The sequence below is a fragment of the Somniosus microcephalus genome, chromosome 10 (genome assembly GCF_052327205.1).
Source record: "Somniosus microcephalus isolate GS21.2 chromosome 10, FLI_Smic_1.0, whole genome shotgun sequence".
In the NCBI taxonomy this organism is placed as follows: domain Eukaryota; kingdom Metazoa; phylum Chordata; class Chondrichthyes; order Squaliformes; family Somniosidae; genus Somniosus; species Somniosus microcephalus.
Genome location: NC_140996.1, coordinates 207806316 through 207830455, shown reverse-complemented (window position 1 = coordinate 207830455; position 24140 = coordinate 207806316). Strand labels below are relative to the sequence as shown.

Here is a 24140-nt window from a genome sequence, read left to right as displayed (position 1 = left end):
AAGACCGCATGTATGAACTACAGAAGTTGTTCATCCCAGTTTGGGATAAGAATAAAACAAAAAGGGTGACTCAACCGTGGCTAACAAGGGAAATTAGGGATAGCATAAGATCCAAGGAGAGAGCATATAAATTGGCCAGAAAAAGCGGTAACCCTGAGGATTGGGAGCAGTTTAGGATTCAACAAAGGAGGACAAAGGGATTAATTAAGAAGGGGAAAATAGAATATGAAAGTAAGCTTGCAGGGAACATAAAAACTGACTGTAAGAGCTTTTATAGATATGTGAAGAGAAAAAGATTAGTGAAATCAAGTGTAGGTCCCTTGCAGTCAGAAGCAGGGGAAGTTATAATGGGGAACAAAGAAATGGCAGACCAATTAAATGCATATTTTGGTTCTGTCTTCACAAAGGAGGACACAAATAACCTCCCAGAGATGTTGGAGAACATAGGGTCTGATGAGAGGGAGGAACTGAAAGAAATCAGTATTTGTAGGGAAATGGTGTTAGGGAAATTGACGTTAGGGAAATTGATGGGATTGAAGGCCGATAAATCCCCACGGCCTGATAATCTACATCCTAGGGTACTTAAGGAGGTGGCCCTAGAAATAGTAGATGCATTGCTGATCATCTTCCAAAATTTGCTGGAATCTGGAACTGTACCCATGGATTGGAGGGTAGCTAATGTTACCCCACTATTCAAAAAGGGTGGTAGAGAGAAAGCGGGGAATTACAGACCGGTAAGCCTGACATCGGTAGTGGGGAAAATGCTAGAGTCCATTATAAAGGATGTAATAGCTGAGCACTTGGAAAACAGTGACAGGATCGGACAAAGTCAACATGGATTTACAAAAGGTAAATCATGCTTGACTAATCTACTGGAATTTTTTGAGGATGTAACTGGGAAAATAGATAAGGGAGAACCAGTAGATGTGGTGTATTTGGACTTTCAAAAGGCTTTCGATAAGGTACTGCATAAGAGATTAGCGTGTAAAGTTAAGGCACATGGGATTGGGGGCAAGGTATTGACTTGGATAGAGAACTGGTTGGCGGACAGAAAGCAGAGAGTAGGATTTAACGGGTCTTTTTCCGAGTGGCAGGCAGTGACTAGTGGGGTACCGCAGGGATTGGTCCTTGGACCCCAGCTATTCACAATATACATTAATGATCTAGATAAGGGAACTAGATGTAATATCTCCAAGTTTGCAGACGACACAAAGCTGGGTGGGTGTGTGTGCTGTGAGGAGGATACCAAGAAACTCCAGGATGATTTGGACAGGTTGGGTGATTGGGCAGAAGCGTGGCAGATGCAATATAACGTGGATAAATGCGAGGTTATCCACTTTGGTGTCAAAAACAGAAAGGCAGACTATTATCTGAATGGCAATAGATTGGGAGAAGGGGAAGTGCAACGAGACCTGGGTGTCCTTGTGCACCAGTCACTGAAGGTGAGCATGCAGGTGCAGCAGGTGGTGAAGAAGGCAAATGGTATGTTGGCCTTCATAGCGAAAGGGTTTGAGTACAGGAGCAAGGATGTCCTGCTGCAGTTGTACAGGGCCTTGGTGAGACCACACCTTGAGTACTGTGTGCAGCTTTGGTCGCCTTATCTGAGGAAGGATGTTCTTGCCATGGAAGGAGTTCAGTGAAGATTCACAAGGCTGATCCCTGGGATGGCAGGAATGACATATGAGGAGAGATTGGGTCGATTGGGATTATACTCGCTGGAGTTTAGAAGAATGAGAGGGGATCTCATCGAAACTTATAAAATTCTGACAGGTCTGGACAAACTAGATGCAGGTAGGATGTTCCCGATGGTCGGAGAGTCCAGAACCAGGGGTCATAGTCTAAGGATAAGGGGTAAGCCATTTAGGACAGAGATGAGGAAGAATTTCTTCACCCAGAGAGTGGTGAACCTGTGGAATTCTCTACCAGAGAAGGCGGTTGAGGCCCAGTCTTTAAATATATTCAAGAAGGAGTTAGATATATTTCTTAGAGCTAAAGGGATCAAGGGATATGGGGAGAAGGCAGGGACAGGGTACTGAGTTTGGATGATCAGCCATGATCTCATCGAATGGCGGAGCAGGCTCGAGGGGCCGAATGGCCTACTCCTGCTCCTATCTTCTATGTTTCTATGAGACGTCCGGTGGTTGTGAAAGGCGCTATATAAATGCAAGACTTTTTTTTTCTTTAACATTTTTCATGATTCACAGTACCATAACTAATCATTGTTTTATCAGTTGTTTAATGATCTGAACCATCTCTAAGATGTACCTAGATATTTAGCTGTGTGGTATGTGTCCACATTTATATGACTGACTGACTGACTGACTGGTGTGTTCTTTTCTTGCAAGGAATGAGAAAAAGTATGTGGAAAAGTACTGGAAAGAGGTTCAAGTTGGGGATTTTGTTCGCCTGCGTTGCAATGAAATCATTCCTGCTGATATCCTGCTGCTGTACTCCAGTGATCCCGATGGACTCTGCCATATTGAGACTGCTAACCTGGATGGAGAGACCAACCTCAAGCAGCGACAGGTTATTAAGGGTTTCACCGAGCTGGTATGCAATTTTGTCAACAATTTGAACTACTTTTCCAGCAAAGGCAGTCACAATGTCATCGAATCATACAGCACAGAAAGAGGCTATTCTGCCCACTGTGCCTCTTCGAAAGAGCTATCCAGTTAATCCCACTCCCCTGCCCTTTTCCCCACAGCGCTGCAGATCTTTTCCCTCTTGAAGCAGTAGATCATAATGGGCCAGAAATTGGGGTCGGAGGCTTCCCGCGGGTGCAAGCCCCTGACCTGCACTTACCTAGCGCGCCGGCCGTTGTGCTGTGGGCCTGCATGGAATTCCGATCCTGGGCCTCCCCCAGCTGCCGGCGCGCAGTGCTTGCGTATCCCAGGGGCGCAGTTAGTTTGAAGCGTCCCCTGGGATCACATGGGCCATGGAGAGCCAATCGTAGCAGGGAATCTCTATTCATAGATTTGACAGGAGACCTGTCAAATCTATGAATAGAGATCGGCCCCAAAACCTAACTAAAACTTCAAATACATTTTTTTTTTTAAATCACATTTTTAAAATAACTATAAATTACATAAAATAACGATTTTAAACAATAATTTAAATTTTTGAAAAAATTAATTACATTTTTTAACGGGGCTAAAAATAAACTTACCTTTCTTTAAAGTATTAAAAAATAATAAACCTGTGGAAAAAATGTTTTAATTTTACTTAATTCACCACTTACCTTGTTAAAAGCAGGCCCTGCGACTGCTTTTTAAAAGTGCAGCTGCTGGAGACTTACCCTCCCGGAGAAGCCTATAAAAAAAACGGAAGTTCCAGGCGTACGCGCTGCCTCTCCGGCGCACGCGTTCGACCTGTGAACCCCTTCCTTTAAGGGAACGGAAGTTCCGGTTCCCCGCACATGCGCAGTGCATGCACGAAACCGGCACTTTCGTTGGGCCTACGCGTGAGTATCCCGTGCATACTCACCCGTGGGGACCCGAATTCCTGGCCCAATGGCCGATCAGGAGCATGTTACATAACAATGGGTATATTTTGTTTAGTGAAGATATATTAGGGAAAATGTTGAATGCTGGGAATCTGGAATTAAAAGCAGAATATGCTGGAAGTACATGCAGCCAGGATCTGAAAGAGAAAAAAACAGTCACTGTTTCAGCTGGGACACTTAATCAAAACTACTACAGTCAGACAGGAGGGCCCCTCATTTATTGGACTGGATGGTAATGTTAATTAAAAAGTCTCAGACACAGAGAATAAATATTAAAACCTGACAGCCTTACAATTAATGGCTTTCAACATAACTTGTTACATAGGCAATTTAAAAGTTTGATTCTTTCTTGGCATTCCATATAAAGTCTTTAAAACCTTCCCTTTTTGGCTTATTCCCAAAATCTTTTCCCATCTGTGGCCTCATTCCTAAAACCACCTCCGGTTTTGGTATCAAAAGTGTACAATCTTTTATGCTTGATTACAACAAAGTAAGACCCCTTTTCCCCACCAATCTGTTAGGTGGACCAAGCCTAGATGATCAAGCCTAGATGATCAATCTATTCACGAGGGTTCAATTTGAAGTGTCATTCACTATTGGCAGACAATTCCGGAACCTTTCATGGCCAGATTCCAACTTTTTGCCAAAAGTTATTGGGAAGTTATTCAATTCCTTCTTCATATCACTATACAAACATGATGGTACTGGCCAACAACTAGTCTTCTTTGGGTATATTCCTAAGTGTTCCTTGTCTCTTCAGACAACACTGCCTATTCATTTGGTGGCTTTTTTGCAGTGTAGAGATTCTTGGCTCCAGCTATTAATTGGAAACAACTGATGGCTCTAAGAGCCTTTGGCTCTTGCTCGGAGTGTCGTGTGAACTTTACCAGAGTTCTAGTTTTGCCCTTTTGGGTTTTCCTAAAATTCATCAGAGTGGTTCAAAAGATTCCTCCCCCACCCACCTCCAACCCCTTCAGAACAGTTAATTCCATTTTTAGATCACTTTTTATCTAAAGGCGTCAATATTTGCAGGAAATCTCTCGCACACAAAAGCTTTAAAGGCAGTGTGACCGTTTCCTGCTTCATACACTAGTCATCGATGGTGCCTCTGAGTTTGCCGGTTAATACAGTATTTGAACAATTTTGTCCTTGCGGCCCCATGTCACTGCAACCTGAATTGAGAGTGTCCACATTCCACATTACGGCCCTTGCTGCCAACAGATAGAGGACACTGTCAGCCCATCAATTTATGATTAATGATCTGTAAATATTGAGACAAAAGTGAAGCGTTCCTTTTGACAATGGATCATGTTTTTTTTTCCTGCTCCTGTTCCCCAGTTCTATTGCTTTTTTTTAATGTAACATTTTTATGTCTAAAATCTTGGCAATATGTCTTATGTTTATGAATGTGTTTCCTCCTGGCTTTCTGATTGGTCCAATCTAACCACATGGTATTATCCATCACATGCTTAAAGGTGACCAATCGGATCCCAGAACCATGAGAAGGAAAATGGCCTCGAAGATCAGATTCCTGCACTTGCCTCCGTAGATTTAGTTTTGCTCCTGCTTGATGGTACATGTACGTCTGAAGTGTCACTTGGTGATGTGTTCTAACTTTTGCTTTGCATTGATTTGTTTTGTTCCAAAGTAGCCAATTTAAAAAAAAAAACGTCTTGTGTGTTGCGCACTTCTCTGAGTACATATTTCCTCCCAGTTCATACCGCAACCTCCTTTGCACTAAGGCGACACGCGCCCCATCCTCCAGTGAGGCAAGATAAATTCTGAAGCGGTCAGAGGTTTGGAGCCTTCAGTCTGGTCCAGGTGTCATGAGAAGAAGCAGAGAATGTGCCGAAATATAGAGGGGGGGAGAGCGATGTACCACAAGAAAGAAAGGACGGAGATGGTGTGCTAAAGGCATACAGAGAATCAGACATACAGAAAGAGAGAGAAAGAGATATGCACAAAGAATTCAACTGAGTGGCATACAGAAGAGAGAGAAATAGCATCTTACGCAAAGGAAGAAGAAGACTGATGAGAGACAAACACTATTATAGAGACAATAAGAGAGTGCAAGAGCCATATTGAGAGAGAAAGAGAAGACCGTGTGCGAGAAAGAGAATGCGACACAAGCCAAGACAGTTACTGGAAGAGAGAGCAACAAAAAGATTACTACGAAGATAAATGCTAACTGTTGTATATTTGGGGATGAAGTTGCACTGGGGCGGTTTATAATGGCAGTTCAGAAGAATATTTTTCCTTCAACGTTTACACACACAATAATATGTCACCTGGGCCCTCTGTGACTTTTATCATGCATCATTGGTCTGTAACACAGTGTGCTTCAGGCTTGCAATTGCAAAATCCTGTCATGTCTGTCTGTAGAATGGCTGAAGATGTAGACTGTACAGAAATGTACATTCTATTTTTACACCTAGGAATCAAACCTTCCTCTTGGGTGTAGCAGTTTTGTAGTAACCTATGTGGTTTTTGATTATTCCTTTCTTACTTGAAGGCATGTATTACATCTGCATCATAACTGATACCTTGGACCATTTCCCATGTCGTCTGAGAGCCAAAGAATACATTATTATTCATTTTGAACTGTTCTAAAAACAGAAAATACTGGAATTATTTAGTAGGCCCGGCAGTGTCTTAAGAGAAAAGACAGGTCAATGATTTGGGTAGAGAAACTTCATCAGAACTGGATACAGATCAATAGCTTAATAATCTTGTGCGCAGCCCAGGGAGTGAATCAGTGTGTTACCTCGAAGGTTTTATTTTGGGGAATATTGCAGCTTATGTAGTTTCCTGAAGGGCAACTGCTTGCTGTTATACTTCCTGAATTATTTCGGAATGATTTTAATAGTTTCTGTGCTCAGAATTGTGATAACATTTGAAAGCTTTGCTTTTAGAAAAAAAGTTCATTTTCAGTTGCATACCAAAAATAGAAAAATTATTAGTGTTAACTTTTTCTTGTCTGGGCAAACATGTCTTAAAACCCTCTGAGCCCATTTTATGTGTGACCGAGAATCGTTGATAGATTCATCAAGAGCAAGTTTACTTTTCCACAAAATATTATATCTTCTTTATATTTCCCCTAAAAATTAAATTAATTTGGTTTTTTGGTGAATGTATTGCTCACGGGGGAAAGGCACTATTACCCATACCTCTCCATTGTACTATTTTAACTGTACCGTCCTTCAGTTAAACAGCATCACTGAAGAAAAACCAGCCAGCTAATTTGCTGGCTCCACAGAAAATTGTGTTCCGCCCTTGATCACCCGCCACAGTGACACCCCATCAGCATCTCCTAAGTTGAGCGGTATGAGTGCTATCATTTTGGAAATGTTAAGCTCTGAGCCTGTTGTGTTACAGTGAGGTAAAGTGTGTTGCTGCGGATCAGGGAGGTACACTGGAGCTGAAGGAACCTGGTGGGAGAAATTCGGTATCGCCCCGTTTGGGGCGCAATTATCGGCCGGACGCAAAGTTTAGCGCCTGGCGCTAATTATCGCCTCCGACTGCAAACTTGGCCTCTATTGCCCCTGGAGGTGATTGGAGCATTAAATCAGGCGCTTCAAACCTTTCTTAAGGCGCTAACGGCGAGAAGCGAGGCGCTACCTCAGAGCGCTGACGAAGCTCATGTGATGTCAGTCAGCAACGGAACACAGACACACTGGCGCCGACCAGTTCTTAAAGGGGAGGGTCGATCTTGCTCTCCATCCACACCCTGCTCATTCCAGCCTTGAATCTCGGTCTGGAGAGACCTGTACATCAATTCTGCTGGAAAGAACAATGGGGAGGCCCAGAGAAAGAGCTCAGAGTGCAGCCCCCACAGTCTCTTCTAAATCGATGCAAGGAAGGTCAAATAAAAATGAACCTGCAAAGTGCTGCTCAGTACCCAAAACTCCTTCACACAGTGTTGAATCTCTCCAGAAGTCTCTCTCTCTCTCTCAGAATGCGTGGTGCAAAAATGTCACAGACAAAAAAAGACAGGAAGTAGCCTCCTTTAAATAGCGCTCCCCCAGTCCCTTCCCGACTGCAAAACGTTCCCCTCTACCTGTCGTTGCTAGCGGCAGGCGGAAAGGCAGGGGGCGCCACTCAATATCCGGTCCGGGGCGTTGCGCACTCGACTGACGTCACGATTTGCCGGCGCAGGAGAACGTGGCGGTAGTGTTTTAGCGCCGTTGCAAAATGTCTGGCGCGAGCAGTGCAAACATCGCTGCGCTCGGGTGCTAGTTGCTTTGCGCCCCATTAACGCCCTTTTGGGGCGTTAACGGGAGGCGCTAATCAGCCGAATTTTTCCCCCTTGGTTTTTAAGCAGAACATTTTACTGCTCGATGACTTGAGAAATAGCTTGAAGTCAAGACGGTCAATCAGATTGTAGCAATGGTTTGGGATAAGGGGATGCTCACTATTAAAGTTGGGAGACGGAGCCCTGCAAATGCCCGTTTTGCTGCTTAACTTGGGGGAGGTTTACATTAGGAACTGGAATGTGAGCAGTCAGCTGACCAGGCAGGGATCATAAACTGTGATGGGTTGGTTGTACCCAGAGTCTAGAATGTTCAAAGGTCAACAGGAGGCTCCTTTAATTCACTTATTAATCTCTAGTTTGGAGATAGCAGCTAAACAACAACATCACTGCTGTCCGAATGTACTGCCCTAGAAATGAGTAGATTACCGGTGCTATTACAAGGTCTCTCATTTAAGAGGGAGTTTCCTCATCAAGTACCCATTTTAGAAATCAACCTCCTAATGAGAAGCCTTGGCTTTCCAACAGTGTGGACATGTAATGGAAGGATTTTTCCTCAACCTGAATGTGTCAGCCAGAAATGATGCAGGGCTCTATCCGTCTCTAAAACTGCGATGACCCCCCTCTTGACATCCTTTGATTTCCTAATTTAATTTTCATTTCAGTAGTGACTGTGGTGACCTTTATTGAGGAAACGAGCTTATTGAGGCATTAATGCAGCACGTGCGCTCAACCACAACCACACTTCCTGAAAGACCAGAATCGTTGGAAGCGCTCGAGCCGAATGACTGTATCCGATGTGAATTCAGCGTGGTCATGCAATCCGATTTAGTAATTCCTCACAACTCAATGATATCATTCACAATGATTTTTTGCAAATCCAGCAAGACAAACTGAAAAAAGAGGGTTCTGGGGAAAGGCCATCGACCTGAACCGTTAACTCTGTTTCTCTCTCCACAGATGTTGCCTGACCTGCTGAGTATCTCCAGCACTTTCTGTTTTTATTTCAGATTTCCAGCATCCGCAGTATTTTGCTTTTTGCATATTTGAAAAAGAATGATGTTATTTTGTCATTCCTGTTCCTATTATTATTGAGGCTCCATCTTAAAGTGCAATGGCCCACAACAGGGGATAAAGCCGATCAAGCAATGACCTGGCACATGTTCCGTTACCTCTCGAGAGCTGCCTTTTACTTCAGAAATTGAGGCCTGCGAATGCATATTTGACTTGGAGGCAGTTACTGAACATGAGAAGTCAGTTGACTAGATGGGGATTTTCAGCTATAAAGGGTTGAATGTACTCAGTGTCCCAGATGTTCAAAGAGTTGAAAGAACATAAGAGCCTAAGAAATAAGAGCAGGAGTAGGCCATACGGCCCCTCAAGCCTGCTCCGCCATTCAATAAGATCATGGCTGATCATCGACCTCAACTCCGTTTTCCCGCCCGATCTCCATATCCCTTGATTCCCCTAGAGTCCAAAAATCTATCGCGGCCTTGAATATACTCAAAGACTCAGCATTCACAGCCCTCTGGGGCAGAGAATTCCAAAGATTCACAACCCTCTGAGTGAAGAAACTCTTCCTCATCTCGGCCTTAAATGGCCTACCCCTTATCCTGAGATTATGCCCCCTAGTTCTAGACACTCCAACCAGGGGAAACAACCTCTCAGCATCTACCCTGTCAATCCTAAAAAGGATAGCCCTTTTTATTCATTTATTTTACCTGACTAATTTACAATAAGTGAACTTTTGGGAACTGCAGAAACCACACGTATTTTGTTAGAATTTGTGGTATATTTATAACTGATTCTTGATGATGAATAATCAGTGAAAGTAGCTTGTGGTTAAATACTCCAACCAAAAGCAAATTTGAATGGCTTTGTAGAGCAGCACCATGGTATCCGCATCTGTTATTTCCTGCTCCTTCACAGTGAATGGAAACTTAATGTGTAGTCATTGGGGCTGAAGATGGAAACTGAACCACGTGGCTGTAGGATGAACTGAGCACAGTCTTTTACAGAAATCGAAACTGAAAATACTCAGCAGGTCCATCGGCATTTCCAAAGCGAAAAAGCACGTTTAAGTTTTCAGGTGTAGACTCCCATCAAAATTGGAAGAAAGTCAAGCCCCCGAGGGGACGAGACATAATGGAGAGGGAGAGGGGACCAGAATATTATTTTGTCCATCTGCAGGTTTTTTTTTTGCAATGTATTGTGAAGATTGAAATCAGCATGCTTAACTCATTTTCTTCTTTATTTCCTTATTATTGTGTGTGTGTATGTGTGTGTTTAGGAGACGGAATTTGATCCCATGAAGTTTAACAGTGTAATAGAATGTGAAAAGCCAAACAACGATCTGAACAGATTTCGAGGCTACATGTAAGTACTGCACAGTCCTGTACAGCAAGACCCTAAAGTGCACTTTACCAATCTAGAAAAGACGAGCGTACTTCTTCCTTACCAATTGCTGCAGATCTGAAAAGGACCACCCATCCATTAGGACTGCCTCTGCCCTGTCACTAGATGGTTGTTGGAAACGGAAAGGGCTGGATTTTCCCCAACTTCGGCGGGTCCGTGGTGGGCGGCGTCGGTGGCGGGTCCTGGCCTTGCTGCCGGCTCCAGCCCGCTGTGTAGAATAATTTGTCAGCCAATTGAAGGAAGCGGGTCTGATGACGTCATTTGATGACGCGTCATCAGCCGGTTTCCTTAAAGGGACCGTGCGCAAACTGATTTTGACATTTGTGCTGTCAGTGTTCTACAGCACTGAGGTGCTGCAAACACTTACAATCACTGCACAAAGGGTGCAGGGCTGCACCCAGGCTCTCCCAGGGAGTCACAGCACACAGGGAGGTTCTCTTCCCTTCCCATGGGCGTAAGAGACCACCCCAGGAGCCTGGTTACACATTGCAGAGGAGGACACAAGCAGGGATGTGGTCAGGAGTACCAGGCTGTAGTGGCGCAAACCTTTCAATGATCTCAGTAGATCACGAAACGTTACTGCAAAGCCACACTCAACCTCATCCTGCTGTGCCACTCATCACATCCCCATCACTCTGCCTTCCCTACCCTACTCCTGCACATCCTTACTCACCCCAACTTACCTTGCAACTCCACCCGTCCTGCTCTAGCTACATTATCATATCCCTATCTCACTAGCCGCCCTCACATTCACCCTAGTGCAATCATAACAACTAACAACACACAAGGGTAGGCACTTGGGTGTTTTATGCAATGTTCATGTAAAGTTTCTGTTAATCTGCTGTCAAACATTGAAACCTTTATTTTCAGCACTTTGCGTTCTTGGACAGATTTGTGTGCACCTTTGGAAGTGGCTTAGTGAGTTGCAGTGAATGGCGAGACATAACGTTACCCCCCGCAATGGTGATGAGTGTGAAAGGAATGGCTTGGGCATTGTAGCGATGCTTTATGGTGTTGGTGTGGGGCGGTGCCAACCTGGCGCATCATGTGGCAGCCAGGGTGTACAGCGTCAAGTGAAGTAAATGATGCCATCCTGGGCAGCAATGTGGTCGGATGCTGATGCCCTGTGTCATGTGCAGCATCAGTTGATTGCGGAGAAGGTTGCTGTTATTGTTGGTGCTGGTGTGCCTGGGGCTGATCGTGGTGGGATTCTGAGGACCAAGGTGAGAGAGTTTCAAGGGCACCGATGCTGATGGAATAGATGGCAGGTGAAGTAGAGATGACAGAAACGATCTGTCAATGGTGGGAGAGGTAATGAGGTCAGACTGGATGGAGAGTTGCAACACTCTGAATCTGTAGTGGAAATGCAGTTTAGAGAAGCTAGTGGCTAAGCGAAGATATCTGAATCAGCTGAGAGCTTTGACTTGACATTTGAAGCTGTCAACTCATCAGCTGAAACAATGGCAAGTGACCTCCTGCCTCAGCATCACTGATGAGGTCTAGGCACAGCGGGAAACCGGTGGGCGACCTGTCAAAATCAAAAAGCTGGGAAAAAGCATTAAGTGGCTGTAAACAAGCCACTAATGATTTCAGTTACCTCCCCTGTTGCTGCGTTTCGGGGCTGCTCAGTGCTGGCAGACCCGACATTTGGTAAAGGCGCGTGGTGGTGGGTTAACAGTGGGATCCTGACCCACTGGTGGGGAAAAAAGCACTTTCCCACCCGACCCGCCACCAATCGCGCCCGCTGACCTCCCGGAAAATTCGCCCTAAATTGTTTTAACTAGCTCTAGATAGCAACCTTGAATCCCAGTGTTTGCAGTTGGCCTTTTTGGCAGTTTGGGTGCAGGTGGATCATCTAATGTATCTGCGTTCTGTCTTGCAATACTTGCTAAGCTCTGAAGGTACAGTGCAATAATTTACTATTGAGATGAAAAGGCCACACTTTGCCGGTTAATTTTTATTGAATCTGCGTTGTACACAAGCACAATCATGTATAGATCAACATTTAAGAACACGGTGATATTTAATCATTACTAAAACCAGTTGCTCATTTGCTAGCTTACTCTAAACGTTTGTCTGTTGTATGTTTTTGTGGAACTCTCCCCCCACCCCCCCAATAACATTCTCCCCTCCTCTCCTGCCAGCCGCTGACCTCTGCTGGGGTCCATGGCGTGCCAGGTGCTGCCTTGTACCTTCCCTTCTTCTTCTCTTCTTAGGCAGTCCCTCGGAACCGAGGATGACTTGCTTCCACACTAAGAATGAGTTCTCAGGTGACTGGTGAGTCCAGTGTGGGACCTACACAGGTGGGGCAGATGGTGGTTGAAGGGGTGGGTGGGTGGGTGGGGTGCTTGGGCTGACTTGCGCTGCTTGCACTTGGCTTCTGCTTGCTCCCGGCGAAGAGACTCGAGGTGTTCGGCGCCTTCCCGGATGTGCGGCCTTGGGCCAGGGATTCCCAGGTGTCAGTGGGGATGTTGCACTTTTTCAAGGAGGCTTTGAGGGTGTCCTTGAAGCGTTTCCTCTGCCTACCTTGGGGGTACCTTCCCTATGTGGCTGTGAGTGTTAGGAGACTCTCGACCCAGGGAGAGCACCGCAAATTGAGCTAATCTTGAACACTAGGCAGCAGAAGCCCACCATGCCAGTCGGAATCAAGAACCCTGGCTGAATATCTCCCTCTTTCCCCCCCCCCCCCTCCCCCCCCTCCCCCCCCCCCCCCCCCGCTACTTCAGATTCATTGACAGTTGTAGCGCATTAATTGACGTGCCAGTTGAAAATAGCTGACTCGGCAGAAACCAGTGATTGAACCTACAGTCTGCTGGCTCTGTGCTGCATTGCGTGGCACCGTTGTGCGTCAATCCAAGTGGAGGGAGAAATGAAACCCATGAAACCAGTTCAGATTCAAGGAAAGCAACGCGGTTCTTTTCCCAGAGGCCAGATCACAGTCTGGCTGTGAAATTAAAGTGTGTGTGTTTTTTTTTTTGTTTGTTGTATTTTTGAAACTACCTGCTGGGCAATCCTTAATCGCATATGCTCATCTCAACCCTGCAAGCTGGCGAGGCAGCCTCGTGTCTGTTATGTAAAGGTAATCATTTAGACAGGAGGATCATTAGGACAGACAAGCTCGGACTGTAAAAAGGCCAATATCAGTAGATTTAACTCAAATTAATCTGACATGTGTTTCATGTTTTTGAAAGTACCAGATGCTCTCGTTACTCTATTAGCCTGTTGGAGCCTGGTTACTTTAGAGTGGAGCCTGTGGTACGTGCGGAATTGTTCATCACCGCGTTCTAATGGGTTCTGGACTTTGCTTATCAACATTATAGCAGATATATTTATATATTTTTCATTTGAAATTGCACTGTGCAATAATAATGAGTGCGCCAACATATTTCGGTGAAATTTCTTCATTCTATTTATGAACTAGATTATTCACGGCATTAGTTAATAATATTATTGCCGCGTGTCGTTTCAACCGCCATTATATTGAATTGCCAAATTGTCTGTTTATAAAATGACAACATCGGAGAAAATCTGCAAATCCTGGAAATTTGAAATTAAAACAGAAAATGGCAGCCTGAATGGGAAATTTAAAAAAAAAAAGAAAAAGACAGACTTCCATTTCTACAGCGCCCTTTCACGACCACTGGATGTCCCAAAGCGCTTTACAGGAAATGAAGTACTTTTGAAGTGGAGTCACTGTTGTAATGTAGGAAACAAGTTGTGCACAGCAAGCTCCCACAAACAGCAACGTGATAATGACCAGATAATCTGTTTTAGATGTTGATTGAGGGATAAATATTGGCCAGGACACCGGGGACAATTCCCCTGCTCTTCTTCGAACTAGTGCCATGGGATCTTTTACGTCCACCCGAGAGAGCAGATGGGGCCTCGGTTTAACGTCTCATCCGAAGGACGGCACCTCTGACAGTGCAGCACTCCCTCAGCACTACACTGGAGTGTCAGCCTAGCTACATGTGCTCAAGCCACAGCTGACATATGCTTCAGTGAAAATCCTTTATCAGCATCCTGTGAAAATGAACTCCGTCTGTTGCACTTTTCTGTAGCAAACCTATAAAGCATACTGAAATAGGAAAGCAAGTCCAGGCGCGTTAGTGTTATTCTAAGTATTTCCCTAATTATGGCATAAAATAGAAACTATGGAGGGGGTGAGGGGAAGTCAATGAAAATTCTTTGACAGTTAATACAATCCCCATCACTTAAAAGGTCCCCGTTTAAAACAGACAGTTGCTTATATCGGCCAAAAAGCGATAACCATTATTCATTTGCATTAATGTCAGCTTCAAAGTTGCCGGTTATAGTGCCTTCAGTGCTGCGTTCATTCCGGGCAGTGCTTACTCACCAGTTTGCAGACTTCCCTTCCCTTGGGCTTCCATTTCTTCTGCAATTTAAAATGCAGATTTCGTAATGCAGAAAAATGTTCCAAAGCCACATCCACAACACAGGCGACAGTAGGTCGGACGAAATGAATTACAGCAACTCCATTGAATGGTGGTATTATAAACCGTGGGTGGTGGAACTTCAGCAGTTTGTTAGTACCTGTACCCTTGGATTAGGCCACTGCCGCTAACTGTCTGCAGCCCAACCAGTACTGTGCGTTATATGAAATTTGTTTTGAATCTCTGCTGGTGTTGCTTTATGTATTTTTCCTACTGACACTGAGCAATGATGCAAGCTGACTTGGGATTTGACAGAGATTTGGTTAGTGAGGTAAAATACTGCCAGATGCTTTTATGCTTTGGAGGCTGCCTTCAGGTGTTCGGCTGTCTTCTTGCTGAAACTAGCTGACAAGTTCTCGGGGAAACTAGCACCCACAGGGAGACCACGTGTAGGTTGTCATCGGTCCTGCAGTGTCACACAAAGATTGTGGACGTGCAGCTAAACACTGCCATGAGGACGGTGTTAGGGACACTTAAGTCCACTCCAACTGAGTGGCTCCCGGTGCTGTCCCACATTGCCCCGTCTGCCATTCCCGCGACGCCACCGTGCGCCGAGACATGGAAAAAAATCATCAGCAACATCGACCTGCCCATTCGCGAAGACTTGAAAAACCCACCATGAGAGCGCTTTAAAATCGCGCCGGCTGTTCTGGGAAACAACAGCCAATAGTCATGCAGCTGGTATCGAACCACTATCCAGATGGATGGAATTGTGGGACACATGCAACATAAAGAACCAACACCTCTTCACAGCAGAGGTCCCTGCCTTCGACCTCCCTCAAAGACAGTGGGCAGCGCTCAACCGAATCAGCACAAGGGCGTGGATGATGCAGCCACCTGCTCCACAAGCGGAAGATGAGGGACGGCCCGAAGTGCGACGGTGGCCATGAGTCCTAGACCATGGCACACATCACATCAACCTGCCCACTAAGAACTGTTGCGAGGGCCAACTCGTTTCTCCACTCAGCAAGCCATCGAATGGATAGCCAAACTAGACAACCCATGATGAGCTTTTCCCGTTGTACGGAAGTAGTAGTAGCAATACTGCCAGACTTAGTGGAATATGATTTTTTTTTCATATGCGAGTTGATACAAATCTCCCTTTTTGCATGTACAAATTCTGCTTCGCAGCCACTCGAGGGCAACTAACTGGAATGATTTTTAATTTTGTGTCTGTTCCACCATAGTGTGTAATGAAAGCGCTTAATAATTAGTATCTGGCCTCGTCTCACCCCGTACTTGCTTCGTCTGCCTTCAGGAAGATTGAATAAGCACATGTGCAAAAAAAGCACCGTTCAGATCACAAGGGGAATTCCTGGCTTCTGCCATCGCACAAGTAGCTATAGGGCAATGTGGCCAAAAAGTAACATGGTCAGACTGCTTGTGGGAGCGACTGGTGCCTCTGAACCCAAGAAGGTATCTATAGCAGACACAAGGTTGTAACCATTGGCATTTTATGCTGTTCAAATGAAAAAGTGCACTCTTGAGTATGTAATATAACAGAAGATGAGAGAAAAACTGTAATTCTTCCAAATCTAAGATAAAGACAAAGTGCTCAAAATACACAATAGGCCAGTCTAGGTCCCACCTTGTACTTTGTAGGTAACATTCGCGCCACACAAGTGCCAGTCAATGACTATCTCCATAAAGTGAGCATCTAACCACCGCCCCTTGACATTCAGTGGCATTACCGTTGTCGAATTCCCCACCATCAACACCCTGGGGGGTCAGCTTTGACCAGAAACTTAACTGGTCCAGCCACATAAATACTGTGGTAACAAGAGCAGGCTGGGTATTCTGCGGCGAGTGTCTCACCTCCTGACTCCCCAAAGCCTTTCCACCATCTACAAACCACAAGTAAGGAGTGTGATGGAATACTCTCCACTTGCCTGGATGAGTGCAGCTCCAACAACACTCAAGAAGCTCGACACCATCCAGGACAAAGCAGCCCGCTTGATTGGCACCCCATCCACCACCTTAAACATTCACTCCCTCCACCACCAGCGTACCGTGGCTGCAGTGTGTACCATCGACAAGATGCACTGCAGTAACTCACCGAGGCTTCTTCGGCAGCACCTCCCAAACCCCTGACCTCTTCCACCTAGAAGGACAAGGGCAGCAGGCGCATGGGAACACCACCACCTCCAAGTTCCCCTCCAAGTCACACACCATCCTGACTTAGAAGTATATCGCCAATCCTTCATCGTCGCTGGGTCAAAATCCTGGAACTCTCTCCCTAACAGCACTGTGGGAGTACCTTCACCACACGGACTGCAGTGGTTCAAGAAGGTGGCTCACCACCACCTTCTCAAGGGCAACTAGGGATGGGCAATAAATGCTGACCCTGAAAAAAAGGTAGGTGAAAGATCAAAGGGAATTGGCCTCAGCTTAGCAGAGAACTGGCTTCGAAGACCAATTGAATGTCACAAGGGTAACAGTTGACTTGGTCACTTCATGGATATGAGTGTCAATCTTTAAGATGTGCTAAAAAACAATAAATTAGAAAAGCTGCCTGGAGAAAGTGGTTGGTTGCAAATGAAATAATTCATCCACGATGTGGTACAGATTCCGCCACAGTACATATCACCAGTACCCATCCTGCACAGAACCCTTGGGAACTGTAGTCAGCATACTTCAGTGTTAAATTAGTGACGCCAACAGAAATAACTGGCCGAGCTGAAGTGTGCTGCACAATTTAGATTTTTCCAATTAGTTTTGCCAGCTTTACTGTTCCTGTGATTAATTGTTCAGTAACAGTTCTGGAATTTCACGTGCAAACATCAAAAGGGAATGTGACAGTATCTTATTATTGAAGGGGCCCAGCTCTCTCAGGGTTTTATACTTCAAAATGTTGTCAAACTGCAGTTTCTAGATGCTAAAGGGTCTATCATTAGTTGCCTATCTTTGCTGATTGGCTAATATATTGGGCTGGATATTGACTCGAAGGCAGGGAATTTAACGGCAGGACCTAATTAGCATTTTTTGTCTCCATTTCCCGGCCGCAGCCAGGCAGACTGAGAGGCTGTCTGTCGGGTGGGTTGGCCATCGGCACCAGGCCACAGGCAGGGAATAGAGAGGAGGGAGGGATCGGAGGCCTCGGTGGTGGTGGGGGGCGGGTGGAGATTGGAGGCCTCGGTGGGGGGGGGGCGGGTGGAGATTGGAGGCCTCGGTGGGGGTGGGAGGGTCGGGCAGGAGCGATTGGAGGCAGCGGGAATGGGCGGGGGCAGGGGAAGATCGGAAGAGTCGGTGGGAGATCGGAGTCCTCGTGGGGGAGACTGGGAAGGTCAGGTGGGGGGAGAACGGAAGGGTCGGGTGGAGGGAAGTGAAGCAGGTAAACTGGATCCAGCAGGTACGTGGAAAGGCACTTACCTCCTGGATCCAGCAGTCCTTGCCTCCCATTAGCCGCCGGGTTTCCTGAGGCCTGGAAAACTCGGCTGGCCAGGGTTAAATATAAAATGCTGGTTAAATATGTGGCACGCAGCCTTATTATAATATTTAAATGACCAACCGCCTCCTGGGAGCGGGTTGGTTGCCTGCTTCCCCCCCATCCCGCCTCTATTAAAACCTGCAGTAGGTGGGTTGGGGTTGGGATTCAGATTTTTACACCCCACCCGACCCAAACCCGTCCATCTTTAAAATTCCCCCCCCTCACACCTGAACTGCGAGGGAGCCGATGTCCTCGGGGTAATATTTTCTAGGGCGGTTCGGGAGGATTTAAACTAATTTGGCAGGGGGATGGGAACCTAGGTAGTGGAAAAGAGGGAAGTCATATGAAGTCAGAAATAGATGGTAGAAAGGTGAGAAGCAATAAGCAAAGGAGAGAAACACAAAGGGCCAAACTAATTCATAATGAGAGTGTGAAAAAAGCAAGCCTGAAGGCTTTGTATCTTAATGCTAGAAGCATTAGGAACAAGGTGGATGAATTAGTTGTGGAAATAGAGGTAAACAAGTGTGATTTGATTGGGATTACAGAAACGTGGCTGCAGGGTGGGCAAGGCTGGGAACTTAACATCCAGGGATATACAATATTTAGGAAGGATCGGCAAAAAGGTAGGGGAGGTGGGGTAGCATTGCTGGTAAAGGAGGGGATTAATGCAATGGAAAGGAAGGATATTAACTCGGATGAAACGGAATCTGTATGGGTAGAAATGAGAAATAGCAAGGGGAGGAAAACGTTAGTGGGTGTGATATATAGGCCTCCAAATAGTAATATGGAGGTGAGGGAAGGCATAAAAAGGGAAATTAGAGAAGCGTGCGATAAGAGCACAGCTGTCATCATGGGTGACTTTAATTTACATATTGATTGGACTACCCAAATTAGTAAAAATTCTGAGGAGGAGGAATTCCTGGAATGTTTTCGGGACGGTTATCTGGACCAATATGTCGAGGAGCCGACTCGAGATCAGGCCATTTTAGACTGGGTATTGTGCAATGAGAAGGGACTTATCAGCAATCTTCTTGTACGAGGCCCCTTGGGTCAGAGCGATCATAATATGATCGAGCTCTCAGTCGAGATGGAGAGTGAGGAAATTGAATCAGAGACTAAGGTCCAGAACTTAAATAAAGGGAATTACGAGGGTATGAGACGGGAATTGGGTAAGATTGATTGGGTGGTGTTTCTGGGGGGATTGACAGTGGATAGACAATGGCAAGCATTCAAAGATAGAATGGAAGAATTCCAGAACATGTTTATACCGGTTTGGCATAAAAATAAACCTAAAAAGGTGACTCAACCGTGGATAACGAGGGAAATTAGGGACAGCATAAAATCAAAAAAAAGGGCATATCAACTGGCAAAAAAAAGCACCAGACCGGAAGATTGGGGGCAGTACAGGATACAGCAAAAGAGGACAAAGGGATTAATCAGGAAGGGGAAAATAGAATACGAAAGTAAACTTGCAGCAAACATAAAGACAGACTGCAAAAGCTTTTATCGGTATATCAGGAGGAAAAGACTGGTAAAATCCCAAGTCGGTCCCTTGCAGTCCGATTCGGGAGAATATATAATGGAGAATAAGGAAATGGCAGACCAATTAAACTCATACTTTGGTTCTGTATTCACAAAGGAGGACACAAATAACCTCCCAGGAATATCGGCAAACATAGGGACTAGTGAGAGGGAGGAGCTGACAGAAATTAGTATCTCTAGGGATATGGTGTTGGGTAAGTTGAGGGGACTGAAGGCCGACAAATCCCCGGGGCCTGATAAACTACATCCTAGGGTACTTAAGGAGGTGGCCCTGGAGATAGCAGATGCTCTAAGGATCATCTTCCGGAACTCCATTGACTCGGGAACAGTACCCGTGGATTGGAGGGTAGCTAATGTTACCCCAATATTTAAAAAGGGGGGTAGAGAGAAAGCAGGGAATTATAGACCAGTAAGCCTTACATTGGTTGTGGGCAAAATGCTAGAGTCCATTATTAAGGATAAAATAGCGGAGCACTTGACAAATGGGGAAAGGATCGGACAGAGTCAACATGGATTTACAAAGGGTAAATCGTGTTTGACTAATCTGCTGGAATTTTTTGAGGAAGTAAATGGTAAAATAGATGGGGGAGAGCCAGTGGATGTGGTATACCTTGACTTCCAGAAAGCCTTCGATAAGGTTCCACACAAAAGATTATCATGCAAAATTAAGGCTCATGGGATTGGGGGCAAAGTATTAACGTGGATAGAGAACTGGCTGGCGGATAGAAAACAGAGAGTTGGAATAAACGGCTCGTTTTCGGAGTGGCAGGCAGTGACCAGCGGGGTGCCGCAAGGATCTGTCCTGGGACCCCAGCTGTTCACAATATATATAAATGATCTGGATCAGGGAATTGGATGCAATATTTCCAAATTCGCTGACGACACTAAACTAGGAGGAGGGGTGGGCTCTGATGAGGATGTCAGGAGGTTACAGTGCGATTTGGACAGGTTGGGGGAATGGGCGGATACGTGGCAGATGCACTATAATGTGGATAAATGCGAGGTTATCCACTTTGGGGGTAAAAACAGGAGGGTAGATTATTATCTAAATGGCAATAGATTGGGAGATGGGGAAGTGCAGAGGGACCTGGGTGTTCTTGTGCACCAGTCACTGAAGGAGAGCATGCAGGTGCAACAGGCGATTAAGAAGGCAAATGGTATGTTGGCCTTCATATCAAGGGGGTTCGAGTATAGGAATAGGGATACCTTACTACAGCTGTACAAGGTGCTGGTGAGACCGCATCTGGAGTATTGTGTACAGTTTTGGTCGCCCCATCTGCGGAAGGATGTTCTTGCCATGGAAAGAGTGCAACGGCGATTCACCAGGCTGATACCTGGAATGGCGGGAATGACCTACGAAGAGAGATTAAATAGTTTGGGCTTGTACTCACTGGAGTTTAGAAGATTGAGAGGGGATCTCATCGAAACATATAAAATTATGGCAGGCCTGGACAGGCTGAATTCAGAGAGAATGTTTCCAATGGCCGGGGAGCACAGAACCAGGGGCCACAGTCTAAAAATAGCGGGCAAATCATTTAAAACAGAGATGAGGAAGAATTTCTTCACTCAAAGAGTGGTGAGCCTGTGGAATTCCCTGCCACAGAGGGCTGTGAAGGCTAATTCAATAAATATTTTCAAGAGAGAATTGGATATATTTCTGAAGGCTAAGGGGATTAAGGGTTACGGAGAAAAGGCGGGGACGGGGTACTGAACTGGTAAGATCAGCTATGATCTCAGACGAAGATCAGCCATGATCTCATTGAATGGCGGAGCAGGCTCGAAGGGCCGAAAGGCCGACTCCTGTTCCTATCTCTATGTTTCTATGTTTCTATTCCTATTGCTATTCTTTTTGTTAAAAGACTTCTGCAATGATTGACCTGTTCTCCTTTGGGGAGCTGACATTAAAGCCTGGAATTTAACTCCGAGGCAGGGGTGCGGGTGGCATACCCTCTGGCCCTCAGCAGTGCGAGACCCAGGAGATTCTACCTCTTGGACGTCATTTGCATCTCCCACCTGGCGGGGAGCACCAGTTGGCCGGCGGGCAGGGGCGGGATTTCGGGCAGGCAGGAGGCTGCCACTGGGAACCCAAGAGGCCTGTCCCCGGCAGTCAGGTAAGCAGTTCGGGAGGAGACGGAAAAACATGGCGGTCGGTGGAAGTGAAGGGAAACCAGGTAGTGCCAGGCCCAAAGGTTTCTGGTGGGCCGTGGAGGAGCACATCAGCTGGTCCCAGTCCACGAGGAAACCAAAAGAAATATATTAAATTTACTCCGCTCTTATGGGCCCGGTCCTGCAACCTGGCGGAGAAGCTATGACAGCTTCCTTGCACAGGCTTCGGGTTAAAATTGCAGTTTTTCTGGCGTCATCGTGGCCGATCTGCATTGCTGCCTTCTGCCGGGTGCCCCCGCTCGCTTGCTCGAAAGAGCAGGTTAAAGTTTCGACCCGCGGGAAGGCCAGTGGGATCGCAGCAGACGCGTTGCCACGGCGATCTTTAACTGCCCGCCCCATTTCCGCCGGGTGGATGGTGGTAAAACCGACACTGAAATTTTAGAGCTTGGACAGGGGCCCGTGGAAGTCTGTCATTGTTTGTTTGCAGGGGGCCCCAGGAAGTGTGTCGAGGTTTGCAGCAGACCGTTCAGAAAACCACTGCTCTGAGCAATACAACAGAGCAGACTAACCGAACAAAGGAAGGGTTAACTTTTCTACTTTAGAAAATAAATCCGTGATTGCGTTACTTCAGGATTTTGCTTGTTTAAAATTCCTAGGTTGCGCAATATTAATTGTTTTTGAACTCCAGCCCATTTTTGCTTCCTGACGTTTGAATTTAGTTGTGTTGTTATATGTGAAGACTTGGCTCTACTTCCTGCCCAAATTACTTAACTCTATTAACCCGTTGAGAGGTGCAGCAGTGTGATCAAATAAATGATTAATTTTTACATTAAATAAAAATAAAGACTTGCATTTATATAGCGCCTTTCACGACCACCGGACGTCTCAAAGCGCTTTACAACCAATTAAGTACTTTTCTGAAGTGTAGTCACTGTTGTAATGTGGGAAACGCGGCAGTCAATTTGCGCACAGCAAGCTCCCACAAACAGCAATGTGATAATGACCAGATAATCAGTTTTTGTTCTGTTGATTGAGGGATAAATATTGGCCAGGACACCTAGGAGTACGCCCCTGCTCTTCGAAATAGTGCCATGGGATCTTTTACATCCACCTCAGAGAGCAGACGGGGCCTCGGTTTAACGTCTCATCCGAAAGACGGCACCTCCGACAGTGCAGCGCTCCCTCAGCACTGCACTGGGAGATTTTTGTACTGGAGTGGACCCACAACCTTCTGACTCTGAGGCGAGGGTGCCTCACAGCTGACACATGGGAAAAGAGTTTTATTTTTTTCACCGAAAGAGTGATGGTCAGCTTTTTAATTGAGAGAGAAATCTTGCACATTGGAATCTAGGAACACTGGGCATGGTGTTTGTTTTTTTAAAAAAAAACTCAAGCATGTCTTCAATTCACCGCTGCTAATAAATTACTCTGGCTGAAGCACATTACTGTAAATACACGGCTGGCTTAATCTAAGCAATGTTTTTTCACCTGTAGAGTCAGATGTCGGCTTTATCTGATTTGTTGCATTATTTATTGGCTATTAAAAGTCTAAACTTGTGGCAAACTGCGCAGTGTTGAATCCACAGAGATAGGCTAAAACCTGATGTGAAAGAGTTTTGCAACTGCTTAAGCAGAAGGAAGTCAAAGTATTTTGTTTTATACTCTTGTGGCTTTGTTGGTAGCACACTCGGCTCTGAGTCAGAAGGTTGTGGGTTCGAAGTCCCACTCCAGGGACTTAAGCACACAAATCTAGGCTGACACTCCAGTGCAGTGCTGAGGGAGTGCTGCACTGTCAGAGATGCTGGGCTGGATTTTGTCAATGGGGACGTGATGGAGGCGGGACTCCCACTTTTTGGGTTGCAGTCCCACCTCCATCGATTTGTGGCCAACCCACGCGATTTTCACAGAATCACAGAAACCCCACAGTGTAGATAGAGGCCATTTCAGCCCATCGAGCCTGCACTGACACATATCCCACCCGATCCCTGTAACCCCTACACCAACACATATCCCACCCTATCCCCGTAACCCCACGTATTTAATCCCCCGAACACTAAGGGTCAATTTATCATAGCCAATCAACCTAACCCGCACATCTTTGGACTGTGGGAGGAAACCGGAGCACCCGGAGGAAACCCACGCAAACACGGGGAGAATGTGCAAACTCCACACAGACAGTCACCCGAGGCCGGATTCGAACCCGGGTCCCTGGCGCTGTGAGGCAACAGTGCTAACCACTAACCACTATGCCACCGTTCCCTTGATTGACCTTGTTGATCCCACCCAGCGGGCTCAGCAGACCAATTAAGGGACACCCGGTTACAGGTGATGTCAGGGATTGACATTTCATCTGTCAAGAGCTTTTGACAGATGAAATATCAGCGTTTGACAGCTCTGTGAAGCTGTCAAACACTGACAATCTGACTTCTAACTTGAGTCCTTCTC

The 24140-nt window shown here is 45.9% G+C and overlaps 1 protein-coding gene across 2 annotated transcripts in view; it reads left to right on the top strand.

The window, feature by feature from the left end:
• atp10a (ATPase phospholipid transporting 10A) overlaps nt 1–24140 on the top strand; it is a 231026-nt gene that overhangs the window by 86577 nt on the left and 120309 nt on the right. For both annotated transcript variants that reach the window (XM_085999543.1, XM_085999544.1), the window contains exons 2-3: nt 2346–2550; nt 10042–10127. In XM_085999543.1, the coding sequence (XP_085855669.1) occupies nt 2346–2550; nt 10042–10127 (291 nt within the window). The remainder of the gene's footprint in view (nt 1–2345; nt 2551–10041; nt 10128–24140) is intronic.